The 25,109-nt window shown below is 38.6% G+C and overlaps 1 protein-coding gene across 8 annotated transcripts; it reads left to right on the forward strand.

The window, feature by feature from the left end:
• The first annotated feature begins 1,499 nt into the window (after positions 1–1,499).
• Positions 1,500–25,036, forward strand: lrrfip1b (leucine rich repeat (in FLII) interacting protein 1b). Of its 8 annotated transcripts, XM_080877570.1 has the most exons (18): positions 1,509–2,433; positions 7,264–7,347; positions 8,282–8,299; positions 8,518–8,565; positions 10,174–10,218; positions 10,678–10,728; positions 11,818–11,853; positions 12,043–12,168; positions 12,389–12,559; positions 13,840–13,932; positions 16,334–16,426; positions 16,582–16,674; positions 18,003–18,141; positions 21,513–21,562; positions 21,665–21,782; positions 22,015–22,094; positions 22,768–22,872; positions 23,007–25,036. In XM_080877570.1, the coding sequence occupies exons 1-18, from the start codon at positions 2,344–2,346 to the stop codon at positions 23,115–23,117; spliced, it is 1,551 nt and encodes a 516-aa protein (XP_080733696.1). In that variant the 5' UTR covers positions 1,509–2,343; the 3' UTR covers positions 23,118–25,036. The 8 variants fall into 8 exon arrangements, with proteins under 8 accessions (XP_080733689.1, XP_080733690.1, XP_080733691.1 ...); XM_080877563.1 differs by lacking the exons at positions 21,513–21,562; positions 21,665–21,782; positions 22,015–22,094; positions 22,768–22,872; positions 23,007–25,036 and adding an exon at positions 19,096–21,506 and having other exon boundaries at positions 1,500–2,433; XM_080877564.1 differs by lacking the exons at positions 8,282–8,299; positions 8,518–8,565; positions 21,513–21,562; ... (2 more) ...; positions 22,768–22,872; positions 23,007–25,036 and adding an exon at positions 19,096–21,506 and having other exon boundaries at positions 1,501–2,433.
• The last annotated feature ends 73 nt before the right edge of the window (positions 25,037–25,109 follow it).

Consider the following 25,109-nt stretch of genomic DNA (forward strand, 5'->3'; position numbering starts at 1 on the left):
TTAAATATATTTTCATATTTTTGGGTCAATAAAACCCTTTTTTTGAATTAAAACCACCTGTGTCCTTTATGCTTTACTGCTTGGTCCCTGACAGTCTTAAAGGAAGAATGATGGAAAGCACAGATTTAAACCATGCAAAGTGAAGGCTAATTGGTTCAAAGAAGGCAGGCGAGAAGATGATTGGACTACAGTAATGATGTCAGTATTGAGAATGAGAATGTGGGAAAGCAGTGGTCATGAAAAGAACAGAAAAGGAGAACTGTCTAGTGAGTGGAGCTTCTGGACCAGAACATAGGAGGAGCTCTGCTTCTTAAAGACTACTTTGTGCTTCTGTTCAGCTCACTACAGCAATCTGTGAGGCTCATCTACCCGTCTGCTCCTACTCCCACCTGTGACCACAGACACTGACAACTTCAACATCTTCTGGGAACACACACAATTATTTTAAGATAAAAGTGTAAATCAACTGATTTTATTTTGAAATTCGGAGTTTCTTGAAGCTGTTTCCACAGTTTAAACTGGCATCATGCAGTTTTTCTTCTCACCAGCAGAGGGCCACAAATCGCCATCAATGAAGTTCAAGGAGATGTTAGCGACATCAGAGCTGTGCTGAACATTTGGGGGGGTCAAGATCTCTAAATAAATAAACAAATATAAATAAATCTGGGTAAATTCCCAGATGCTTAAGCATGCAACTATTTTGTTGCTAATGCCTGAAATGAGTAAAGAAAGTCAAAAGCCTATTTATGCAAGATAATTCATAATTTTATTGTGGGGGCTATATTGGTTGGGTCTGATTATTGGGGGGTACGTATTGTTCTTATCAATATGGAAGTTCATGTCTCTTTAATTGGATCAGTTTTCAAAAGCAGCTGTGTTTGATAGAAACATGAGAAATGCTTAATGTCTTTAATATTTTATACATTGAGTACTGTTGGAGTATGGAGCATGGAGCATCCAAACAGCCTGTCTGTTCTCAGAATTTGACAACAAATTAAAGAAAAAACCATTCAAATGTGCTCTTAATATGAAAATCTGTTCCCATTGAGAGCTTCTTTCCTGTCCTGCTTAAGTGAAACAGTAAGAGCATGTGGTGAGGTTGGAAAAATCGGTGTGGAAAAATGACAGTCTCAGATGTGTTTACACTGTGAGGTCTGAGCTCAACACTTCCTGTTTGTTAAACCCGATTTAAATACATTCGGCTCAGTTATCAATAGGAACATTTATAGAATCAGTCACCTGTCAACGCTGCTTCCTGGAGTCCCTTTCTTTCATTTTTCCATGGTTTCCCTCAGTAACCAGACTCTCCCTGCCTCCCCAAACCCCAACTGAGGTCGGACTTTAAAGTCGTCATGAGACAGCTAAAGGTTTAGTCCATGAGCACTGTCACCATGGAAACGTCACTTCTGAACACACATAAAGCTGACTGATCGTTCATCAGCTTTTGTTTTCTAGCGTCTCTTCCGGCGGTGCATGTTTGATTCCTCCACAATAAAAGCCCCCTCCCTGTCACACTGCGGCGTGTCGTGATGCGTTCACTGTTAGGGAACGGCCCACCTGCGGCTCACCTGCCAGCCCGTCTCGTGTGTACATCAGGGTCCGGGAGTTAGCAGCGCCTTCTCCTCCTCGGGAGCTCCGATAAGATGGCGGATTAACGAGCTGACGTTTATTTCACCGACGCTGCTGTGACGGTTAGTCCCTGCGGAGGGGTGCGGGATCAGATGCGGGATATTTACGGTTTTCCGGCTGAGGTTTTCCGGTGGTGACGCCGGCAGACGGCTAACTTCAGCTCTCTGCTGCGGCATCTCGGCCGAAGCCGCTCCGCACGTCCTCTGACCGCAAAACCGCAGGGGCAGGATCCCGGTTTTGACACAAACCCGGGTTTATCAGGGGTTTTATTGGTTCCAACTGTCAGGTTAGTGCACCGAGGACTAAAGGGGCCCTTTGTGGATAATTCGGGCGCAGGTACACCTCTGAGTGATGCGAACTGCGGGACTCTGATCCCGGAGAGTCTAACTGCAGAATCACATTACAATCGCCTTTTTTCTTTGAAGATAGCCCGGTTTATTTTGGATAATCTCATTCTAAACTTGAAGTGGGTAGGTTCAGGACTGACGGGGGCCTTTGTGGATAATTTGGCTCCAGGTAAAATCCTCCTGGGCTATGGAGACATGAGATACGGGCCGGACCAGGAACCCGACCGGAGAGAAGCGGAGCCTGCAGCGGAGCCTAGCATCAAGAAAACCAGTTTTTAGTCTCCATCCGGCTTATTCAGGATTTTTTATTTTTATTTTGAGCCGCATGTCCCGGACCACGGGGGGTCTCTGAGGATCATCCGGAACCATGGGGACTCAGGGACCGGGCCGGAAGAGGATCCCAAACCGGGAGAAACTGACCGGAGAAGACGATGCACTGAACCAGATCGCCCGGGAGGTGAGGATGTTTATTAATAGACCCGCTGGTGTCGATTTGATCGATCAGGGGGAGAAATTGACATCAGAGAAACGTTTCTGTGAATCACAGCTGGTCCCAGCTGTTTAGGGCCCAGGGCCGCACACTGCTTAGGGGCCCCTCTGGACCCCGGCCAAGACTTTATTTCACAGCAGAAGATCAGAAGCATTAAATTATTACAGTAAAATATCAATATATCTGAGTAACGTCTAAAAAATTAACATTTTAAAATGTGTTTACATAAAAATAATAGGAACAAATCATGAAATTTTTACTCAATTTGAAAGTGAAATGATAAAATTACAGTATAATTTGTGTTCCAATAGTTTGATACTTCAGAGTATTGTACAGTTTTACTTTCAGTATGTCACAGATCTGTAGATCTTTGGTTCCTCATATTTTCCATCTGACTGTGACATCAGTGGATGGTGTATGGAGTCTAAATCGAGATTAAATCAGGAGATCTGCTGCAGGTCACGTTTGGTGTCACATCTGAGCGGTTTGTAGTAAAGACCTGATGATTGTGATGATGATGATAATTGGGAGGAAAAAATGTGAGAACAAAAGTGTGTCGCCCTGGGTGCTCAAGCTGGAAACTCAGACTGATGTTGCAGATTGACTGCTTTCTAACTCTGAGCCCTGACTATAATCTGTTTTTAGTAAACTGTCTGTTTCAGGTGATAGAACTTGGTATCAGACACTTTTAGTACTTGACCTGGGTTTATAGTGACCAGAGGTGATCTGGAAATAACAGACTGCATATCACCAATTGGCTGCACAGTAACGTCACTTGATGAGTTACGAGAGCACCTCCTTAACAAAAATCAAAACTGCCATTTTTGAAACAAAGGACTTCACTGGAAGTTATTTGATGTAACAACTCCACACACGTTAGGTACTACTCGACTATAATGGAGCAACGCCTATGGTATAGTTCAGGGGTATCAAATGTAAGGCCTGGGGACCAGAATTGGCCCAGCAAGGACTCTAATCTGGCCAGTTTGATGGATTTGGAAGATGTGAAGGACAAAATGTTGGATCGGTAACTGTATTTTTTTTTTTTTTTTTTTTTTTTTTTGTGCTGTCAGAGTTAATCTTGTTAAAATGACGTTGGACGGCGGTAACACATTAACTAGCTAACCGCGCTAACGTGTTGATAATGTGCAGCCCCACATATAGGGTGATCCACGATAACTCACTAACGGAGATTTGCCGCGTTAACGTTAACGTCATTTTCACGAGATTAACACTGACAGCACTAGGTTTTTTTTTTTATGATAAATTTGAAGTGTGGCAGCTTCAGCTGTAATTGAAAAGCTACATAGTCTCGTCCATGTGCATTAGTTTGTTTCGTTATGTTAGTAATTCTGTTAATATTCCCTGTGTATGTACTGCCAACTTTAAAACGCAGTGCAGGGTGTGTAGTTACAAATGTAACACATTTTTGGTTTTAGAAAAGAGAAGATGAATGGAAATGAAGACAACTAAAAACTGTGTGCCACTGATCACCATCATGATTGGTGATCTCACTAGTCTGTTGCAGCACTTGGGTCCCATCACATTACAGGAAAACAGCATCTCTGCATATCTGCAGTACAAACCAGTTTAACTATGAGGGCAAGAACTCGTAAGTCATGATGCAGGCGAGATGCTGATTTGCTCTCGTTGCCCGGTTCTGGTCAGAAGCTTTCGTGGATGTGGAGTAAACATCCTTTCATCCAACCCAACACTTATCAGATTCAATGAAAACTCCCAGCATGTGTCACACCTCACTGTGGAGCTTGTTTTTGTTGTTGTTGCGGTTGCTCGGTGATGTTGCTGTTGCTCGGTTGTGGTTCTTCTCTCAGCGGGTGGTGGCGCTAGCTGTGGAGCCTCACCCTGAAACTGGTTTGGCCACATTCAGTGAGCCTGAAGCACGTACACACACACACAGCCTTTAAGCTGTGTGGGTGTGTGTGTTTCTAATCAGCAGTGTGGACACTGTTAAATCAGGCTTTTTTTTTTCACTGGAGTCTGGTGTGACACAAATACCAACGTTTTCCCTCCCACTGACCTACTGGGAGAACAAACACACACTCTGTACGTGTGTGTATATGTGCAACCTCTCTTAATCCCCTGCTGAAGCACAAACATTAATCTGCATTTCAGCAGTCACAACATGACGAGCCCACTCATCTTCATCACCAGCAGACTCATCATCACTGCAGTGTAAAGACAAGGACTCTTGTACATGTTTAAATATACCATCAAATTCATGTTTGATAAAGTAAAATGTTTTTAAAACCAGTAAAAGTATAATATTCAGGAGTTTATAAGTACAAAATAAACTGGTGGTACTTTTTATTATTTAAACACTAAACTAGTATTTTTATCATTTAAAAAAAAAAAAAAGATTAATTCAAATTGTGAAAAATCTTTCCAAAAAATTAGGTACTTTTATGCTTACAATAATGAATGTATAATATAATAAAGTAATTGCATTAAAATATAAATATTTTGTAGGCTGTAGCCGCGTTTGTAGGCTGATTACGTTACAGTGACACGTCAAAGGCTGTCCAAACTCGAAGACTTCTCCAAATGCATCCGACAAATGCATCCTTAATTTCCCCAGATTTGAAGGCTGGGTTGGGCGTAGGGCTGCCATGATTAGTCGACTAGTCACGATTATGTCGACTATCAAAATCATCGACTAATTTAGTCTTCGACGCATCATTTGAAGCTTTGTAAGATCCCAAAAGACACAGGAATAAGTAAGTAGCAGGATTTAAGAGTGTAATAACGGACTGAAACAGAAGATGGCAGCACTGCGTGTATAAGGATGCCAGCTGCCGCTAAACCCCAAAGAAGAAGAAGCAGTGTCGGGTATCGTAGCTGTGTCCAAATTCAAGAATCGCATCCTCCTGTTCCCGCATTTTTAGGCCGATTACGTTACAGCGACACGACGAAGACTGTCCAAATTTGAAGACTCCGACAAATGCAGCCGACAAATGTGTCCTTCATTTCCCCAGATTTGAAGGATGGGTTGCTTCGTGGCCCAACCTATCCCAGAATTCATAGCGCAGCTCTGCTCAGTTTCCAACAATGGCGGCAGCTAGTTAGTTTTAATATTACTCTAAAATGTTATTGTTTGGCTTTTTTCAGTATTTTATTTGTTCCTAAGTAAATCGGTTTGGCTGAGATTAAAGTTATAGTTGTTACACAACTGAATAAACATCAAGCAGACAACTGATTATCAGAAGTGTGAGAAGCTCCAGAACATACTCCAGTGTCCTGTTATATTTTAGATAGCAAAGAGCAGACGGCTGGGTTTACTAAACTCCACCAAGACAATCTGCAAATTTCATTAAAAGTTTAATAAACTATCATCTTATCTTTATTTTTGGTTAGCACATACCTTAAACACTTCAAGCTGTAAGCTAATGATAGTTATATAAGAGCAGATGCATGCTGGTGCAATAAGCTGTATGTTTTACGTCCAATGGATGCATGATCTGATTAGTCGACTAATCGCAAAAATAATCGGTGACTAGTCGACTATCAAAATAATCGTTTGTGGCAGGCCTAGAGTTGAGTGTTCTCAGGTATCTCTCAGGTGTGTGCTGACAGTTAGATGGAGGGAGTGTCTCAGGTATGAAGAGAGGTGGATGGACCACATTCCTTCTGCAGTGACAGAACACACAGCTTAAATGTTGACAGGTGTTTGCACACTCGGGTGTACTGTCCTTTTAAGTGGTGTCCTGGAAACAGCAGCTTTTCTTCTCTGGTAATTTAAAGTCATTTCTGATGTTGTCACAAGTCCGGACACCTTTTCTTTTTAGACATGCCTGAGCTGAGGCATGTGTTATCAGGTGATTTGTGGCAGCCAATCACATGACACCTATAGATTGATTCAGTAATTAAGACGATGTCTCCTGTGGAGTAATTGATCAGCTGGTGTCTGACTGTGATCACCTGTACTTTATAATAACGCTGTTGTTGTGCTGATAAATCTTTTTGAATGAACCTGAGAGACACACTGATGCCCCCTGCTGGACTCACCTGAGACTCACCTGAAGAATCAGACCTCAAACATTTACATCAGTTTCACATAAATATATTTACTGTTTAACATTTTCACAGTATTTTAGGTTATTTTTGCAAGTAAGATGTTGTTTTTAATTTTATTTTTTTCAGATAAAATATTTTTAGGTTACAAACTTTTTTTTAAACTTGTATTTACATAATTATTTAATGCTTAAAATAAAAATGAAAGATTGTAAATAAGAAGTGTTTAAAAAAAAAGAACAGAAAATGTTTCAAAATAAGCAACAAACTGTTTATTAAAATGTAATTTTCAGGACATTTTTATTTTATTTTTATTTGTTTTGGTGTGAATTTTTTTTTTTTTTTTTTTTTTTTAAATTTTAAGCTTTAATGTCATTACTTTTTAGCAGCTTTAGTTTTACATTTAGAATTTAATTTAATAAAAGCAGGAAGTGGTTCAGGTTTATGGTCTCTAACAGTGACTGATGACATCACTGAGTGTATTGATTAAAGCTGAGAGGAATTTGATCGAGTTATTGATCAATGACGAACAGACAGCTGAATGAGGCTTTTATTTATTTATTTTATTTTAACTTACATTCTTATTAAAGTTACATAACATTCATGTTTTATTATCAATCACAGTTTTGGGTTTTGTTTTGTTTTTTTTTTTGGTGTTTATTATAATTTTTTTTTATTGCTGACTCATAGCATTTGAAACCTGTGACCCGGTAATTGGTTATTGATCACAAAATTTTGGCTGATGTATTGCTCTCCATGTGTGTTCAGGCGGAGGCACGGCTGGCAGCTAAGCGGGCCGCGAGAGCCGAGGCCCGAGAAATCCGCATGAAGGAGCTGGAGCGACAGAAAGAGGTTAGCAGGCTTTTATTTTTTAAGAAACAATGATTATAATTGTGGTGATCAATTACTGATCAGAAAGAGAAGAGCTCACAATTTCACATGGAAACAGTTTATTTTACAAGCTTGTGAAAACAGTTTGATGGAAGGAGGAAAAACTGACTTCTTCAGGTATGTTTTAAAACCACGTAAATAAGAACAGTTAAAAAAAAAAAATTGAAAATGTAAAAAGCAGGTCATCTTCTCTTTGTTGATTCATTCATTCTAATGACCTTTGACCTCAGTAAACACTGTTCCTGTTCTCAAGTCTTATCTTATAAAATTTCAGGCTGTGCAGCAGGGCTGCATGCCGTAAAAAAAAACTCAGTTTACTAAAGAGTAAGAATAAACAAAGACAGGAAGTCATCAAATTGTGTTTATGTGAGGTCAAAGGCCAGTCTGACTGAGCCTTTAGTCACCGCTCGGTCTGAAGTGTGGAGGTAACCCGGCCTTGTCCTGCTGTGGTGAGTCTCAGAACAACTTTATTAACAATAAATTATTACAGTGTGTCTGTTTACTGATTGTTTGTTTTCATCAGCTCTTCTGATTTTGCTTCTTATACCAAAGATATAAAAAATAAGAAAGGGCTTTGAATGACGGGTCATTGATCAGTGAGTGACTGATGAATGAGATTCAGAAAAGAGCTGAGCGTCATCAGCCTCTGACAAAGTAAAAAAAACTGCTTTTGCTGTGAAAGTCGGACAAGAAGTTAAATAGTTACATTTCTATAAATGTGTAGTTACTTTGAAATTGTTGGAGACACAGACTCTGGGTTTAAAGTCTCAGCCGTTATCCCCCACTGAGCTGCAGTCTGTTTGTGTCCTCTGTCTTCATTATCCTGGACGCCCCTTTGACCTTTGACCTCTGGCTTCTCTGACCTGTTTTTTCTCTCCTCTCGTTCTTCCTTTAGCTGTTTCACAGTCATAAGGTATGAATAAGTCCTCCATTCAGCCTTAACTCATTCTTTCTTTTAGTTTTATCTTTTTGGGGGAACCAGCTGGGTAGGGCTTTGCACTAACTCCACCCAGCTGGTGTCCCCAGAAGGACAAAGCAAACAGATTTCATATTTTGTCTTTGAATAGTTGAAACTTTGTCCTTTCCCCCATTTGATCTTCTCCTCTTCCACCTCTTCGTCCTCCTCTACAGAAGTATTACGGTGTGGATAATAAGTGGGGTCACATTGAGCAGTGGATGGTAGGACTCTGTGCGAGTGTCAGGCTGACACATGAAAGCTCCAGTGGAGATAAAGGGCCGTTTCATCATATTACCTGTGCAACAGCTCATAGTCAATCATATGACTCTAAAACAAGACTTGAGTTATAATAAAACACGGTCTAATAAAAAATACCTGTCGTGTAAGTACATAATAATTACATTTAGATAACAGTGTAGCATATTACATGAGCTGTATATGCAAAATGCAATCAATGCAATGCATCATTAGAAATGAAACAACATATTAAATGTGTATCCACAAATAAAACAGAAATTAATTTAAATAGGCGTTGTATTAGAAGTCATTAAAAAATAGAAAGTAAAAAGTATCCGATTTTAGAGTTTTATAATTATAATCAATATTTTAAACAATGTAACAGAACCTGTTTTCTGTGTAACATAAAATAAACCAGCCCTTTGAAGCCTCCCATGTGACTCTGGGCTGTACACCTTAACATGAGTTACATTTAAGAGTGTCACAGTTTGAAATAAAATACTAATAATGTAATTTGTTTGATATAAATATAAAAGAAAGGAAAAATAAAATTGTATTGAAAATGCCGTAATTTTATATTAAATGTTGAGTTCATATTACAGGACAGAGATCATGACAATAATTCATCAAATATTGAATTTAATTTTGTTAACACAGTGTGATTCAGCAAAAAGTTGAATAAAAGTTTAAACTTTAATGCGATTTAATGGAACGTGATGTAAGTAAAAGCAACACTAAGGTGTCTTTTATATCACGTAACACAGCATATTAAAATGTAATGAATATAAAAAAGAATAAAACAGTATTACCTTAATGTAAGCTACATGTACATGAGCACAGTTTAACGTTATGTTAAAAGTCAAATAAAACTGAGCCTGAATCCAGATGTTTGAGTGAAACCAGCTGATTTTTTTTGTCTCAATCCTAAAGCCTGACCCCATTTACCCAGCTCTTTTTTTTTTTTTTTTTTTTTAAGTGCGTAACAGCAGGAGTTTTCATGTGTCAGCAGGATGCCACTGTCTGTTGTTGTTGTTGTTGTCTGTTCTGCACGTGCTCAGACAGGCTCAGATTAATGGCCTGTTTAATCCTGTCTGATAGATTATCAGTTATCATCCTCCCAGTAACCGTTCCTGCTCGCACGTCTCTGCAGCTGCTGCTGTTTCACACCTGCGTCTGATTTCTGTTTAATTCTAATTAATATTAACTTTTATATTTGTGTCAATTTGCATTTATTTTTAAATTAATAGAGCATTACTTTTAACTGCTTTTTGTGTATCTTCATTTTTTATTCTTGTATTTATACTTTTACACTGTGTTCGACTTATCCCCTAAGCAGACCTCTTTTATTACTTTTATTTTCTTTCTTTTTTTAAAATAAGAACTACAAAATTTTTGTAGTATTTTGACAGGCTATGGTCTGTCATTTCTCCCCCCATGCTTCTTGTCTGCATGCAGCAGCCTTCATGTGTTTGTGCTTTATTAGACCATGCCAATGATGCAATAACCTGCTGTTTAACGTGTTCAGAGGACACCTGCCGCCTTCTTCTTTGGTTTCAATCTTTTAACCTGCTTTCTACTTCGTGGCCTTTCAGGAGGATAGTGAGCGGTATTCTCGCCACTCTCGGAGGCACGCGTCGGTCTGTATCTCTTTCCTGTTTTTCTGTTTCTTTATTTCTTTAACAAATTAAAAATCATGTGTGTTACCTGTCCACGCTGACTATCACACCTCCAGTTACGACTTGTGTGGAAAGGTGTATTTGGGACACTATGACATCATTGTAGGCATGGTTAGTTTCCACTAACTCACCAGGAGGTCTGAGTGTTTGGTCCCCTAAAATCTAAACACAAAGCAACATCCTAAGGCTGGATCAACTTCTAAAGAACATTAGATCATCCAATAAGCTCTGGATAGTTTACACTCAGGTCTAACTCAGGTCTAGTAAAGCTTTTTTTTTAAGTTTTTATTTATATAGCACCAAACCACAGCAGCAGTCACCTCACGACGCTTTATGCTGTAAGGTAAAGCCTGTGCAATGACAGAATCAATGACGTGAAGAACTGTGCTGTCTGTTGATGCTCTGCTTGTTTAATTGCAGATCTCTGACGATGAGGAGAGGATGTCAGTTGGGAGTCGAGGCAGCCTCAGGGTGAGTTCACATCTCAGCATTTTAACCACAGAAGAAGAGTTTACTACATAAAAACCTAGTTTTTATGGACACTGCTCAGGTTCTGCTAATGGACTGCGGCTCGTTAAGCTGCTGTATGAAGCATTTTGGTGGTAAATGACAGAGGTTGAACGTGAAGACTAGATATGAGCAGCTCGTTCAGAGCTGCAGAGCTTCATGCTGATTACTGCAGGTTATGTACAGACGGGGACGCTGCTGCGGCAGCTGTAAGCAGGAAAGAGACAGGAGGCCGATTAATAATCAATAACATCAAGAGGTTGAGTCACATCATGAGCTTGCTCATTGTGAGGTCACTTCTTGTGAAAATAAAGAGTCTGGTCGTCTCTACCTGTCTGCAGCCTTCAGCGTTTTTCTATGATGCTCCTCGCTGCCACGGCTATAGGGTCTGACTCTCTGACATCACTTCCTGTGGTTGTGTGTAGCTCAGTAGAAGATCAAACTGAGTAGCAGTGAAGTTAGAGCAATGATCAAACTCATTATTGACCCACATGCTGATTTCATCCTGATTAATCAAAACATTTAAGTTCCATTGATCATTAATGAGTTTGATCAGTTTTCTAAAGATTTATTTTTACATCTTGATAAAGTGATAAACAACTGATGACACCAACTCTTTTCTTTCTTCTTTCCTTCCCTCTCTACCTCCTTCCTGTGTCACCTTCACATTTAATTTTTGATCCTCTTTTTCTCTCATCTCCTTTCTTCCTTCCTTCCTTCAATCCTAATTTTTCTCCCTCCGTCCTTTTTTTCTCCTTTCTCTTATTTCCCTTTCACCTGCATTCATTCCTTTTCACCCTTCCTCTTTTCCTACATCCTCTGTACCCTCCTCCTCCTATGTCCAGCCTTCGGACTACAGCGGGTTTCTGGGTTCGGGTTCTCGGGCCTCTTCCAGGGCCAGTTCAGCTCGGGCAAGCCCAGTGGTGAGCTCTCATCTCTGGATGTCTCAGTCTGACTCTGTGGCCCCCCCTGCTGGCTGCTCGCAGCCTCACTCATTGAAGTTTACAGTAAAACTCAATCAGTCATATCAATAATCAGTGTTTCTGTGTTCAGGTGGAAGAGAGGACAGACAGAGAGTTCCCAGATAAAGTGAGCCCACTCTTGATTTTATTTTATCTTTTTAAAAACATCATATGTTTTTTAAACTTGTGTAAAATTTATGTTTAATATTTATTTTTTAAAAACTAAAATACTGTAATTTTACCAAGTAAATACATTTTTTGTTATTGATTTATTTTAAATGATCTGATATAAATTTGGTAATCATTTTTGTGTCAGGGCTCTAGGACGGCCTCGACGCTCTCAGCAGCCACTCTGGCCTCGCTGGGTGGAGCCTCATCTCGCAGAGGAAGCTGTGACACGTCATTCTCCGTAGAAACCGAAGCGTCCATTAGAGAGATGAAGGTCACGTTTAAAAAAACCATGAGACAGTTTCTTTAGTGTTTGAAACAAATTGAATTCAAGATTTAAATAAATGTGTCTCAAGCACTCACCAGTTTTAGTGCTCATGTTGAATAATAAATTAATGAATAATAAATAATAAATAAATAAATGTACAAAGTTTGTTTCAAGGGCTTTACTGTGATAAATATGAAAAAAATAAAAACCTATTTTGTGACTGTAGGACTCTCTGGCGGAGACTGAGGAGAAGTACCGTAAAGCGATGGTTTCTAACGCTCAACTGCACAACGAGAAGTCGACTCTGATGTATCAGGTGGAGACGCTGAGGGAGGAGCTCAACGAAATGGAGGAGCTGCTGTGGGAGACGCGGCGCCGCTGCGACGATGCACACAAGGTCACATATTTGTATACATTTATATTTGCAACCATATTTGATATGAATAGAGTCAAAGAAAAAGAAAGTCCACGTATCATCATTATATATCATCACTGTGTCTCATTTATTTGACAAAAACTGAACCCAAATATAGAACCACAAGTGTCTCAGTCGGACTGAGGTCTGGACGTTTGTGGCACCTAACGTTTCTAACGGAGATTTGCTGCCGTGCTTTGGATCATCATGCTGTTACCCAGTTTCAGCTGTGACACTAACGGCCTCAGATTTAACTCGAAAACTTTCAGTTCACTTTCTTGTCAAAAGAAGGGAAAGTTGTTCAGTGCAGCAGCTTATATGATTTTGATTACAGCAGTGAAAAACATAAACATGCAATAAATACAAAAAAAAAATTATTACAAAAAAAAAATTAAATATACCTAAAATTTCATCTGTGAAGGTTCTCAGTCATCCAGGTCATTGTAGTTATGGATCTTCGAAAGAAAAACGTCTGGGCTTCTTTAAGTTTCTTGAAGACGTTTTTTTTTTTTTTTTTTTTTTTTTTCTTTGAGAGCTTTAACCTTAAATGTAAAGGCTGAAATTCTGCTTACAGGCTGTGATATATTCAGCTTTCTGAAGCACCAACACCTCTGAGATTACAGCGTTCTCAGAGTATCCTACTTCCTTGTTTCATAGCGTTCTGTAACCCAGGACTGTTCTGCAACCCAGGACTGTTCTGCACATTTCACAACATGTGATCAGTAAAAAAGATTCAATAAAAAAACATTATCTTTTCTCTGAGACTTGCACGGTGTGATCTCGGGGTGAGTTTGCTGGGACGTCCTCTCCTGCCTTGAATGTTTTCCACTTGTGAATAATCTTTCTCACCGTAGAATGATGGACCTCAGATTGTTTGAAATGACCTCATAACCTTTCCCAGATTGACAGGAAGCAGCAGTTGCTTCTCTAATATCATTGATTATGTCTTCCTTACCTTCATGTTAACACACCTGAAACTTCAGAACTGCTCAAAATGCACCTTGGTGTTACCGACCCTCATAGTTCCTTTGGAAGCAGTGAGGCTGGAGTTTGTTCTTCATGAACAGTTAAATAATGTGAAATAAAGACACGGCATAATATTAGATGTGTATTACGTTTGGTACATAAAGCCTAAGCAATTTAAAGAGGGTCTTCTTTTTTTTTTACCATGTCTGTAATTATCTTAACTGCAGATTTGAGGATCTTTTTCTTTTCTCGTCTACTGTTGTTGTTTATCAGTGTGTGTTTGTGTGTGTTTTCAGGAGTGGGAGCGTGAGCGTCATGCTCACAGCTTACTGCAGTTTCACTTCAAAGACATGAAAGAAACTCTGAGAAAGACTGAGGAGCTGCTCACGGTTGGTTAACATGCACACTATGTTACTTTTAATTACAGCGAAGACATGTAGCAGAAACAGTTGAGCACACGAAGTCCAAAAAGCTCAAACTAAAGCAAAAAACAGAGATAAATATGACACCAAACGAACAAATCGCTGTTTGTAATTCATTTGACATCTTTGTAACAGTATATAAGGAAACTATCTGATAACTTTGTACACCAGTGAATTCATACACTGCATAAAATAAATATATATATATATATATATATATATATATATATATATATATATATATATATATATATATATATATATATAATTTTTTTTTTTTTTTTTTTTTTTTTTTTTTTTATTTTAGGGGTGCAACGATACACAAAATTCACGGTTCGGTTCGGTTCGATACTTTGGTGTCACGGTTCGATATTTTTTCGATACAAAAAAATGTTCATGCCTTTTTAATTTGTCATTTATTAAAATCATAAATATATATTTTAACTCAAAAGTACAGTTTTTAAATTTAACCCTAACCCTTGTGCGTGTTTTTTATTTTGACAGCGAATGCGCACCTGCGGACCACTTATGTGCAGCCCTGGTTATTTAGCTCGTCATATTGCAGCCACAGAAATTATTTTGTCCATGAAACCATAAAGCTGCACTTTCTTTTTGCCTTATAGTCTGATTTGTCATAACTTCTCCGTTTTGTGGTAAGCTTTTCTTTGGCTGTCACTTCTTCACCCTGACCTGTCTTATTTGGCTCAGCAGAACTAAAATATATATCTGTCTGTGAAGGTTCTCAGTCATCCAGGTCATCGTAGTCAAATATAAATCCTGCTGCTTTTACACGCGCACTCACATAAGCTCAGCGATTCTCTGCGCGATCAACCTCTCACATGTTTAAGCTGCGGGAGATTTCACTTGTCATGTTTGCATAGTAAGCTAACAATTAATAAGACGATGTCAGAGGAATTGGTGCGCAAATTATCATCACTCACAGATCAGTGCTGTCGCTCTCTATACACAGTTCGCGCGATTGCAAAGTGAAAGCAAAAAAACAAGCGCAAATTCAAACGCGATTTCAATATGTCACATATTGACAGTGGCTCACCGATGCCAATGACATAATTACCCAGCTACATTTCCGAAAGAATGCAAAAGCATTGACATATATTTTTCCTTCCTACAATAGCCCAACGGGCAGGGCAGAGATAGATTTTGGTACCCCGACTGAAAAAAATTGCTAGCCCCAGGACGTTGGGCTAGCGATATTGCGAGCCCTGTATCTGATTGAGGAATCACTCATCTTTGGAAAAGAGTTTATTACAGAGAAATGTCTCTTTCCAAAATAAAAGCTATACTATCCGCTTCTTCTGGGCTATATTCTCAGCAGCATATTAAACAGCTGTCTAAATGACTCGGCTAAAGTTAGTAGCATGCTTGTTGTTTTTGTCTTTGCACTAGGATGATGTCGGCGTAAATGTGCAGTCATATTCGTTGTGTTCCCACTAGTGCTTTCAGGTTAATCTCGTTGAAATGACCTTAACGCCACAACACGGCAAATCTCCGTTAACGAGCTACCGCCGATCGCCCGTGCATGGGGCTAGACGGCCAACACGTTAACGAGCTAACTGCGCTAACACACTAGTTCCCACCCATGTAATTGAGCATTGCATGGCACATCCAACATACTGTTTTACTTTAGTCCATGACTCGCTTACCTTCAGGGTCATACGTCACATGAAAACCAAAATAATTCCAAACGCCAGATCTGAATGAGGGTGGGGGAGGTCCATGTTGTAAGGAGAGCTTAACTTCTGCCTCGCTAGCTTGCCCTGCGCTCTTCCTTCTGACGATGCTGTCTGTGTTGAGCGCTCAGTGAATCTGCGTTCGACTACTCCGCCTAGGCTGCACTGTCGACCGTAGGTGGAGTAGTCGAACGCAGATTCACTGAGCGCTCAACACAGACAGCATCGTCAGAAGGAAAGTTGATAAAATAAATTACAAATTTTGTATTGTTCGATACATATGCGTACCGAACCGAAAGCACTGTATCGAACGGTTCAATATCGATACGAATATCGTTGCACCCCTAATCTATCTATCTATCTATCTCTCTATCTCTCTCTCTATCTCTCTATCTCTCTATCTCTCTCTCTATCTCTCTCTCTCTATCTCTCTCTCTCTCTCTCTCTCTCTCTCTCGTGTGTATATGTGTATATATATATACATACGCACATACGCCTGCTCATTAGAAAACTCGTATGACGGTTTGTGTTGACGGTTGACTGGGCCGTCTAGGTGCTTGTCTGGGCTGTGTGGCCGTCCTATTCCTCCTCTTTTTCTTTCTTTCCTTCCGCCTTCTTCTGCTCTTTACTCATTTTTACTGCTTTCTGCTGCCCTCGTCTGGGTCTATGGTGAACAGGAAGTGGCTGACCTGCGTTTGAAGAGCAGCAGTTACTGTCAGGAAGTTTCTGACCTGCAGGAGGCGCTGCAGTGGAAAGACAAAAAAATCGGGGTATGGTTTCATTCAGTGCTTTACGATTTTCAAACTTAAGTCTGAAGCTTCACTTCTTCTTTCTTAGGGTTTTACTTTTCTTTCCTTCACTAACTCTTTTCTTTCTTCCTTACTTGCTTACTTCTTTCCTCTCCTCCCCGCTCGTTGTCGCTCAGGCGTTGGAACGGCACAGAGAAATCTCGGACATTGTTTGCATTGAGCGTGACCGGCTCAGAGACGAGGTGGTTCGACTGCGAGATTTACTAAAGGTATCAAACTCTGAAGAGCAGCAGGAAGAGCTCAGAGTTGAGAATACATCTGATTTCATCAGTTTAGCATTTTAAAACTGAGCATTAGTTCCATAAACTAACATATAAAAACCTTCTTTTAAAAAAACAATCTGAAAAACCTTTGAGTTTCATTTCACCTAAAATCTCATGCATTGCACTTACAAAAGATTAATTGTTAAATTTTGTTCTTATTGTAATGAACCTTGTGTCAATTAAAAAAAAAATAAAAAATTAGGTATCTAAATCTGTTAAAGACTTGTTAATCTGATAAACCTTTATAAATTTGCCCTTTTTTGTCAAGTTACAGCTTTATTATACAAATTAACTTTTTAGATCCCTCATGTTTTATATTTTTATTACTGTTATTTCTCTGTTCTGTGGTAAATAAATGGGACATATAGAGTTCCAATGAACTAATGAAACTTTTAATTTTCAGTGGGGGTTTTTTTCTGCAAAATTGCTTCTTTACTCCTTTAAAACTAATTTTTAATTGATAAAATTGTTTAATGTTTCAATTTTTTTTTTTATCTAAATAAATGCAAATGAATACATATATTTACATGAAAGTGAAAAGCTTTGATGCCATGGTCCATTTTAGCATAAATTATATTGTTAAAATGAAACCTATTCTATCATACTTTTATAACTAACATTTCAACTTTATTGATATTAAGGTCAAATTATTTAATTTTATATAAAGTTTATAACTTTCTTAACATTTCAATTTGTGCCTCTAAATGTGAAAGTTTATTTTGAAACATGTTTTGCTAAATTACAGATTATTCTCTGCACTTTAACCACTTAAATTTATACTTGCAAAAAAGTTTCTTTTAGGGTTTTTTGTTTGTTTGTTTGTTTGTTTGCTTTTCTTGGAGGGAAAGTCGGCGCTCATTCCTTTTGAAACTGTGTCAGTATCTACACTCTTTTCTACATTTATCAGAATCTTTAAACTAACTTTTTGAAAAATTTAACTAATTTAGAATTTATTCTCTAAAACTTTCATTATTTTCTTTATTAAAATTACGGTATTCCTTTTAAAGCATTTAAAAAAGGGGTTTATGTTATTAGAATATTTATTTTAGTTTGCTGTGTTTTTAAATTTTATAGCAAGTTTCTAAATCTTACGCAAATACATCGTGACATCTGTTAACTGTCACAGGACAGTTAATGTGAAGCTGTTTAAGATTTTTAAAATTGAACTGTAGGCTTTCTGACTAAATACAAGAACCAACGTTCACACACAGAGGGCGACTGGTATTGATTATGTTGTTGACTGATTACTGATTTTATGAATTTCTGCTGGACAGAAAAACGGGGTAACCATCTCTCCTGACATTACCACCAATGGGGATGCGGAACTCGGTGGGAACGAGGACGATATAAGTGCAGAATCTGCCTCTCGACTGGCTCAGGAGTCTCCTCAAGGTGGCAGAGAGAACATGCTTGGTAAGACCCAAATAAACCTTTCATAAGAATATATAAGTGTTTGGGTGGGGGGTGGGGGTTTGTTTATTTTTTTTTTGACTTTTTTATTCCTTTAATTATTTATACATTTATTATAAATATTAATTATTTTATTGTTTTTAATCTTTTATCTTTTTTGACGTATGTCCAACTTATATTTTATGATTATGTAAGTGTACATGTAGAAGAATAGGTGCTAACTTTACAGTAGTTAATGTGAATGCAAATAAAGCATTAACTTATCAACATCATATTATAGTTTTAATACCACAACATTTATGTTTAATGTTAACATTTTGAAATTATAATTGTCAGAATTGCTACAATGTTTTAAAAGGTGTAATTCAGTGTGTTCAGTTTTTTAAAATCAAGAGTACATATTTTTATTTAGGATATTAGATTGTAAATTACAATTCTGACTTTAAAAAAATTGTTATATTTTAAGTCATTATTATTAGTTACACAAGTTTGTAGCAGGAATATGACATATGGAATTTTGAGATATGTTAGCATAAAACTGGAGTAGTTTATTTTCACTTGGCATTGGTAATTTTATTTTTGTAATGTTTCATCTCCTTTTACTTTACTGAACCATTTTCTTTTTTTGTTTGTTTTTGTTTCCCTTTTTTTAATATCGCATGATGTGCATGTCTGAATGAGTCTCTAACAAACACATGCTTGCGTAATCTTTCTTTAATTTTGATAAAAATCTCAAATGATTTCAATCGCTTCAGCATCGTATCTGGATTTTTAAAATCAGCTCTTCGAGTTCGTGCTACAGAAGATTAATTCAAGAATTGACGTTTAATCCCTCTGATCGCCTTCTTCCTTCATCACCACAAGCCAGTTAATTCTCTTCTAGACAGTTAATTTATGTTTTACTTCTCTAAGAGTCAGCTGTGTTTGGTCCTCCAATGTTTCTTCCTGGTCTTTCAGGAAAAACTAAAGAGTGGGAGACAAAAGAAGGCAACAGACCACCTGAGAACAACAAGAAAAACTACCTCTGGAAAGTTCTTAAACGGTCAAAGTCATTGAATGACATTTCCACCATCAGCAAAAGCAAGTTGATCAAACAGCCTATAGAAAGACAAAACACAGCTGACAAACATCTAGGAGGAAACGAGGCTGCAAGAACCAAGCAACCAAGACCCAAGAGAATCAAGAAAATCCAGAGCAGGCAACATGGACGTCTTCTACATAGAAAGAAAGGAGCCAAACTACGTATGAATAAAGAAAGGCCAGGGGCTGCTTGTAAGATATATGAACCAAAAATGGCAACCAAACCTAAAAATAAATTTGGGCTGGTTTCAACGGCACCAGCAAACCAGGATCCAACAGAAGAGACACACTCCTTTAGTGAACAGATCAGCAAAACTCAGGAAAATTCAGAAAAATGCCCTGAGGTTGTTTCACCTGTTCTCAAATCAAAACTTTTTCATCATCCTACTGAACATGTCATTCAGGATAGCAAAGTGGTACTGCTTAGTGTATCAAGTCACAATTGTGATGTTTCTGGTAGTGTGGAAAAGGTTCAGGTGGACAAAGACACATTTCATGAAACAGCTCAATCACCCGAAGAACTTAAAGACCAGAGGATTCATGAACCAGCTAGACATAGTTCCTCCAAATGTGCAGAACGTAACATTCAAACATCAACATCATTTGCCCCACTGGACATCTGTGCTGGTTTGGAAAAGATGACTCAAAATATCCACCAAGGATTTGCTGGAAATCAAGTTTTTGTAGTTGAAATCTCGCAAATCTTCTCAGAAATCCTGGGATCTCTTCAAAAGTGGACTTCAGATGTGGAAAATATATTAAAGAACAAGCCTAGTCAGCATAACAAAGAGCAAACTGGCCACATGATGGATCCTACACTTAATAAACATGTGGAAAAATGTCTGACCAGACCTTTAGGCCTACTGAGAGACCATTCAGCTTCAAGGATGTTGGAAGTAGCCTCCACAAGTAAACTGTATGCAGATAATCTGGATCGTCCTATGAATGCTGACCAAAAGGCACAAAGGATCATGTCTAAAACCCATGAAATGGAAGTGGTAGAATTGTTTGGAGGAAATCCTGCTGATATAGATGAAACAACTGTAACAAGTTGCTCAGAGCCTTTTGTTTTTATCGACTCCTACTTCACTAAACCTGAAGAGGCCACAGCAAAGGTGTCTGGGTCAAATCTGGGTTCGTCAACAAGTTCAAAGAGATTCAAGAGTCAAAGCTGTCATGTAGTAGCTGCCAAAAATTCAAAGGAGTTGGTCGGAGAAACTGACAGTTGTGAGGAGATCAACGAGGATGGCCAGCAGATGGAAATGGAGGCTCTTGCTGAAGTTGGAAGCATGAAATGCCACAGAAGACAGAGAGAGTCATGTTCAGACTGCAGGAAAAATAAAAAATCTGAGTGCAGCATTTCCTAAAATCACAAGAATGAAGGAAATAATGATTTGGTAGTCACGGTGTTGGAGCTTTAGATTCTAAATTATTAGACTTTGAAATATCAATGAAGCATCAGTACTGTTATCAGTACTTAAGTATTTGAACTGATCAAATAAATAAAGTGAATATTTAAACCATTCACCTATAAATATGTTCTTTACTGACATGTTTTAATAAGCTGACTGCTTGGAAATTGTTTTCTTGACAGTTAATTGCAACACTGTACAAGGGTAAGCAGCTGTAAACTTTAACTGCCATGAATTTGGCATCAAAACAATTACATGAAATCAATAGTTTATTTCTGTTTAAATGGGTTGATGGTATTTTTTAAAAAAAAATTTTTCAGATTAATAAAATGCACTTGTTTGAAAAGAATATTTGTCTGTATTTTACATTTGAAATTTTCTATCATGAATAAATGTAAAGTTTTATTAAGTAATTTTTGGCTTGAGGAAGCAGAAAGGCTTCAAATTGGTGCCCAGTACACTTAAAGAACTTAAAGAACTGATAACTTCAGAGTCAGAGTTTTAGATTAGCTTTTCAAGGATCTACATCGGGTCCTTTTATATTTTCTATCATGTTTCAGCTGCTCAGACACAACACATGCAAAGTGTGTTTGAAAAACCACAACTAGTCAAAGGACTTTACTTAATGGAGCTTTTAACTTCCATTTACAGGATTTATTATTATTCTCACATAATGCGTCACTCATAATGTTCTCGGGAAGGATTGGCACAGATCTTTTCCAACACAATTAAAGGGGCACTCTGCTCACAATCAATAAAGCTATAATGAAAGGCAGATGTGCCGAATCAGTGTTTGATGTTTAATTCAAGGTTAAACCATAAGAGAATTCAGGCTAGAATAATATGACTGTTTCCTGGACTAATTTTTTTCTGCTGTTTCAGAGTTTCGGCTGAAAAAACTTTTTGAAGAAAGAGAGAGTTTACAGGATCAGGTGAGTTGCCTGTATTATAAAGTTGGAAAGCACCTCCACTGCAGATTTGTTTAATCCGATGTTAGCCAAGTATATGAAATGTGCTTCTGAATGTGTGAACAGGTGAGGCTACTGCAGTCTCAGCTGGATCAGAGACAGAAGATCATCACAGAAGGAGTTCAGAATACAGAAAACGATGGTCTGGAGAACGGGATGGACTCTCATCTGCTAGAACTGCAGAGTGAGTCTTCATCATTTTCATCCTTTTTAATCTTTCATCCTGTTTAATCTTCCTCATCTACCCCTTGCCATTCTTCAGTTTCATGTTTTCTGTTTAGTTTTGTCGTTGTTGTAGTATTCACAAAATGTACATTGGATTTGTGAAATTTCTGTGGATTCGTTGTCAGTAAAATTACATAATAATTAAAATGATCATTAAGTTTCTTTGTTCGTTTGATTTTCTTTTTCTGTAGGAGATGCCAACAGACAAATCAGTGACCTTAAATTCAAATTAGTGAAATCTGAACAGGAAGTCACCACGCTTGAACAAAATGTAAGTACTGACATGCTTAAGTGTTTCCTTCCCAAATGGGTTCAATCTCAGAAATATTCAAACAAGATAAATCTTTGGAGCACCTTTATCATAGGTGCACTGCATGGACAGAAGTGTTTGACCACACCAACTGTAAATCCCTGTTTATCTAGGTCTCTCAGTTCCACTGAAGGAAAATGTTCATGCTTCGGCTTACTGTCACATTTTGGAAAATTCTCTACTTCCAGCTTTGCGTGAACCGTTTTGGGGAAGGTCCTTTTCTCTTGTGCCACTGTGCACAAAGTGAGGTACATAAAAGCTAGAATGAATGAGTTTGCTGTGGAAGAAATTAACCGCCCTGCACACAGCCCTAATATCTGCTCCATCACATACCTTTGATATGAAGTAAAATGGAGACTGCAAATGTCAAAACATCATTGTCTGACCATAAGCCTTCCCAGAAGAGCAGGAGCTGTTATAGCTGCGATGAGGGGATCAGTCAATATGTGTGGGATGTCATAAAAGCTCCTGTAGGTCTTTCTTGTAGCTTGGCCAGGAAACACAACAAAACTTTCAATCTGTTTAGTTGTACTCACTCCCTCCCTAAAAGTCCACTTTCATCTGACTTCATCAAGAAGTTTGAAACTTTATCTGCCTTAAATAAGACGGTTCATGTTGCTGTTGATGTCCTCAGGTAATCCGTCTGGAGGGTCAGGTGAGTCGCTATAAAGGGGCGTCGGAGAATGCAGAGAAGATCGAAGATGAGCTAAAGGTAGAGAAACGAAAGCTGCAGAGAGAGGTGAGAGCACCACCTTCTGTCTGGGAGTTGACTTTCCTTGCTTTGTGTTTTCTGGTTTCTTGGGCATGTATTCTGTCTTCACTGTTTTCTATGTGAGCACTAAGGAACATTTATTGTTTCTATGTCTCTCGCAGCTCCGCTCAGCTCTGGATCGGATTGATGAGCTGGAGGTCAGTAACAGCCACCTCTCCAAGCGCCTGGAGAAGATGAAGGCCAACCGTAATGCCCTGCTAGCCCAGCAGTGATTGCTCTTCCCATCTTCATCTCCAGAGACAATCAGACCTGAACAGAATGTCTTTGCGAGTGCTTGATTTTACTCTAAATAAGCACCAGATATGTGGTGTTTGCTGAGGCAGTGAAAACAAACCAAAACCCGAATCTGAGAAAATGAAATGTGATCTTTAATGTAGCTCTGTGAACACATGCCATCCATAGTCATGGCAGGATTTACCACATCGGACTTCAGACTGTAGCATTGTCCATCCATCAAGCCTCAGAGGACAAAAAAACAGAGCAGATCGAGCCAGGAGACACAAAAACCTCCACTGCATTAAAGCAATGTATTCTAGTTCAACATCCACGTATTTTAGTTCCAGAGGTTAGAGCAAAGATCATCATGTTGGCTCAACACTCCTTACGCCCCAGCAGAAGCTAAGAAATTCTGGTTCCACTCAGTATGTCTTTACTGGAGCCATTTGTAGAAGCTTCATAGTACATCCATGGTTATCTTGCTTAAACAATCCCATATCGAGCATTATCTGTGGACATGGAAGTCCATATCCAGGCCATCTTGTAGAAGCTTTACAGTCTTTCATCAAATAGTTTACACATGATAGGTGATGAAAAAGGAGTGATCACTTTTCAATGCTTGTGGACAGTTTAGTCAGTGACTGGAAGTGATTTATTTAGTCACCAGCCTCACTGTGCTTTTATCAATCCCTAAAGGCTGAGCAATGCTACCTGTACTCAGTATTTTATTGTTTTTCCTTTTCTTTTTAGGAAAGCCTCAACCTTAAGCAGCCTCAAATGGATATACATGAATAGTTGTGGCTTTTGAAAAATGTTCTTGTTCATGTTAGTGAGGTCTGTTGGAACAAAACCAAACCAAATATATTTATGCGGCATGACTGCAGCACATCTTCTCACAATATATAGGTTGCCTTGAACAAAATATGTTTCAGTAGTCCATATATTATAGGGTAAAGTTTTCATGAGCATTTTTAAACAGGAGCTGAAGCAGGAAAGTGCCTATGAAATCGCCCCAAATTCAGTGTTTTATCATCATATCCAACCTCTCCCCTGATTTTGTATTTATTTAGCTATTATCCAATATCTAAAGGTCACATTACAGAATGTGCAGACTTAAAAACAAAACTAAGCAAACAGAATGTGACCATTTATCTGTGTTTTTACCCTCTGACACTCCTAATGCACATTAAAAACCATCAGAGCTGCAGTCGTGGTGTCCCAGTGTGGGTAAACATCGACCACCTGGCCCTCCAGGTGTGTTAAAACAAACTCTGCATCTGCCTCATCAGCATCCATCTGTGTGCAGTGTGGCACTACCTCTTCTCCAATACTTGGGGGCGCAGTTTCCCTCAGAGACTGGACAGGAACCTAACCCAGATAGCAGTGCCCAGCCCCACCCAGTATATTTTATTGATGGAACCAGGCAACAGAAGGAGGTGTGGCCACAGTGGAGGAGGTCATCTTGTGTCTCTGTGTTGGATTTTGGGACTTTTCTTGGCACATGGGATGTTAAATCACCAGCTTGTAAATGTAATGAATGAATGAATGAAGAGTTTGAATTGCTGTTTTGATCCAGTGAGAGGGATTTTCTACGGCAGCACCTATGTTTGTCTCTCTGGGTGTTGAAGGATGTTTGGATCAAACTCTTCAAGTGTTAATCTGATAATCAATAATCTCTGATGTTTTTGTGAATGTACGGGTCGCTGCCTGCTGAGCAGAAATCATCAATACAAGCTGATCCTGATCATTCAGTGTGCAATATTTTATCTCATGTTTGGGGAAACTTTCATCTATTTTATTGTATCGGCTGTCCTATTGATTAGGATGCGGGGTGTCAATATATCAGTCAGTGGGGTTTTATTGATTTTATTGATCAGTGTGATGGAGTATTCAATTAAACTCATGCAATATCTCATTGTGTTTGTGGTTTCTGTGAATGAACAAGCCTTCTCAGTTAAAATCCACCATCCACTTGCCTGTAGTACTAA

The sequence above is a fragment of the Rhamphochromis sp. 'chilingali' genome (genome assembly GCF_963969265.1).
Source record: "Rhamphochromis sp. 'chilingali' genome assembly, chromosome: 3".
NCBI classification, from domain to species: domain Eukaryota; kingdom Metazoa; phylum Chordata; class Actinopteri; order Cichliformes; family Cichlidae; genus Rhamphochromis; species Rhamphochromis sp. 'chilingali'.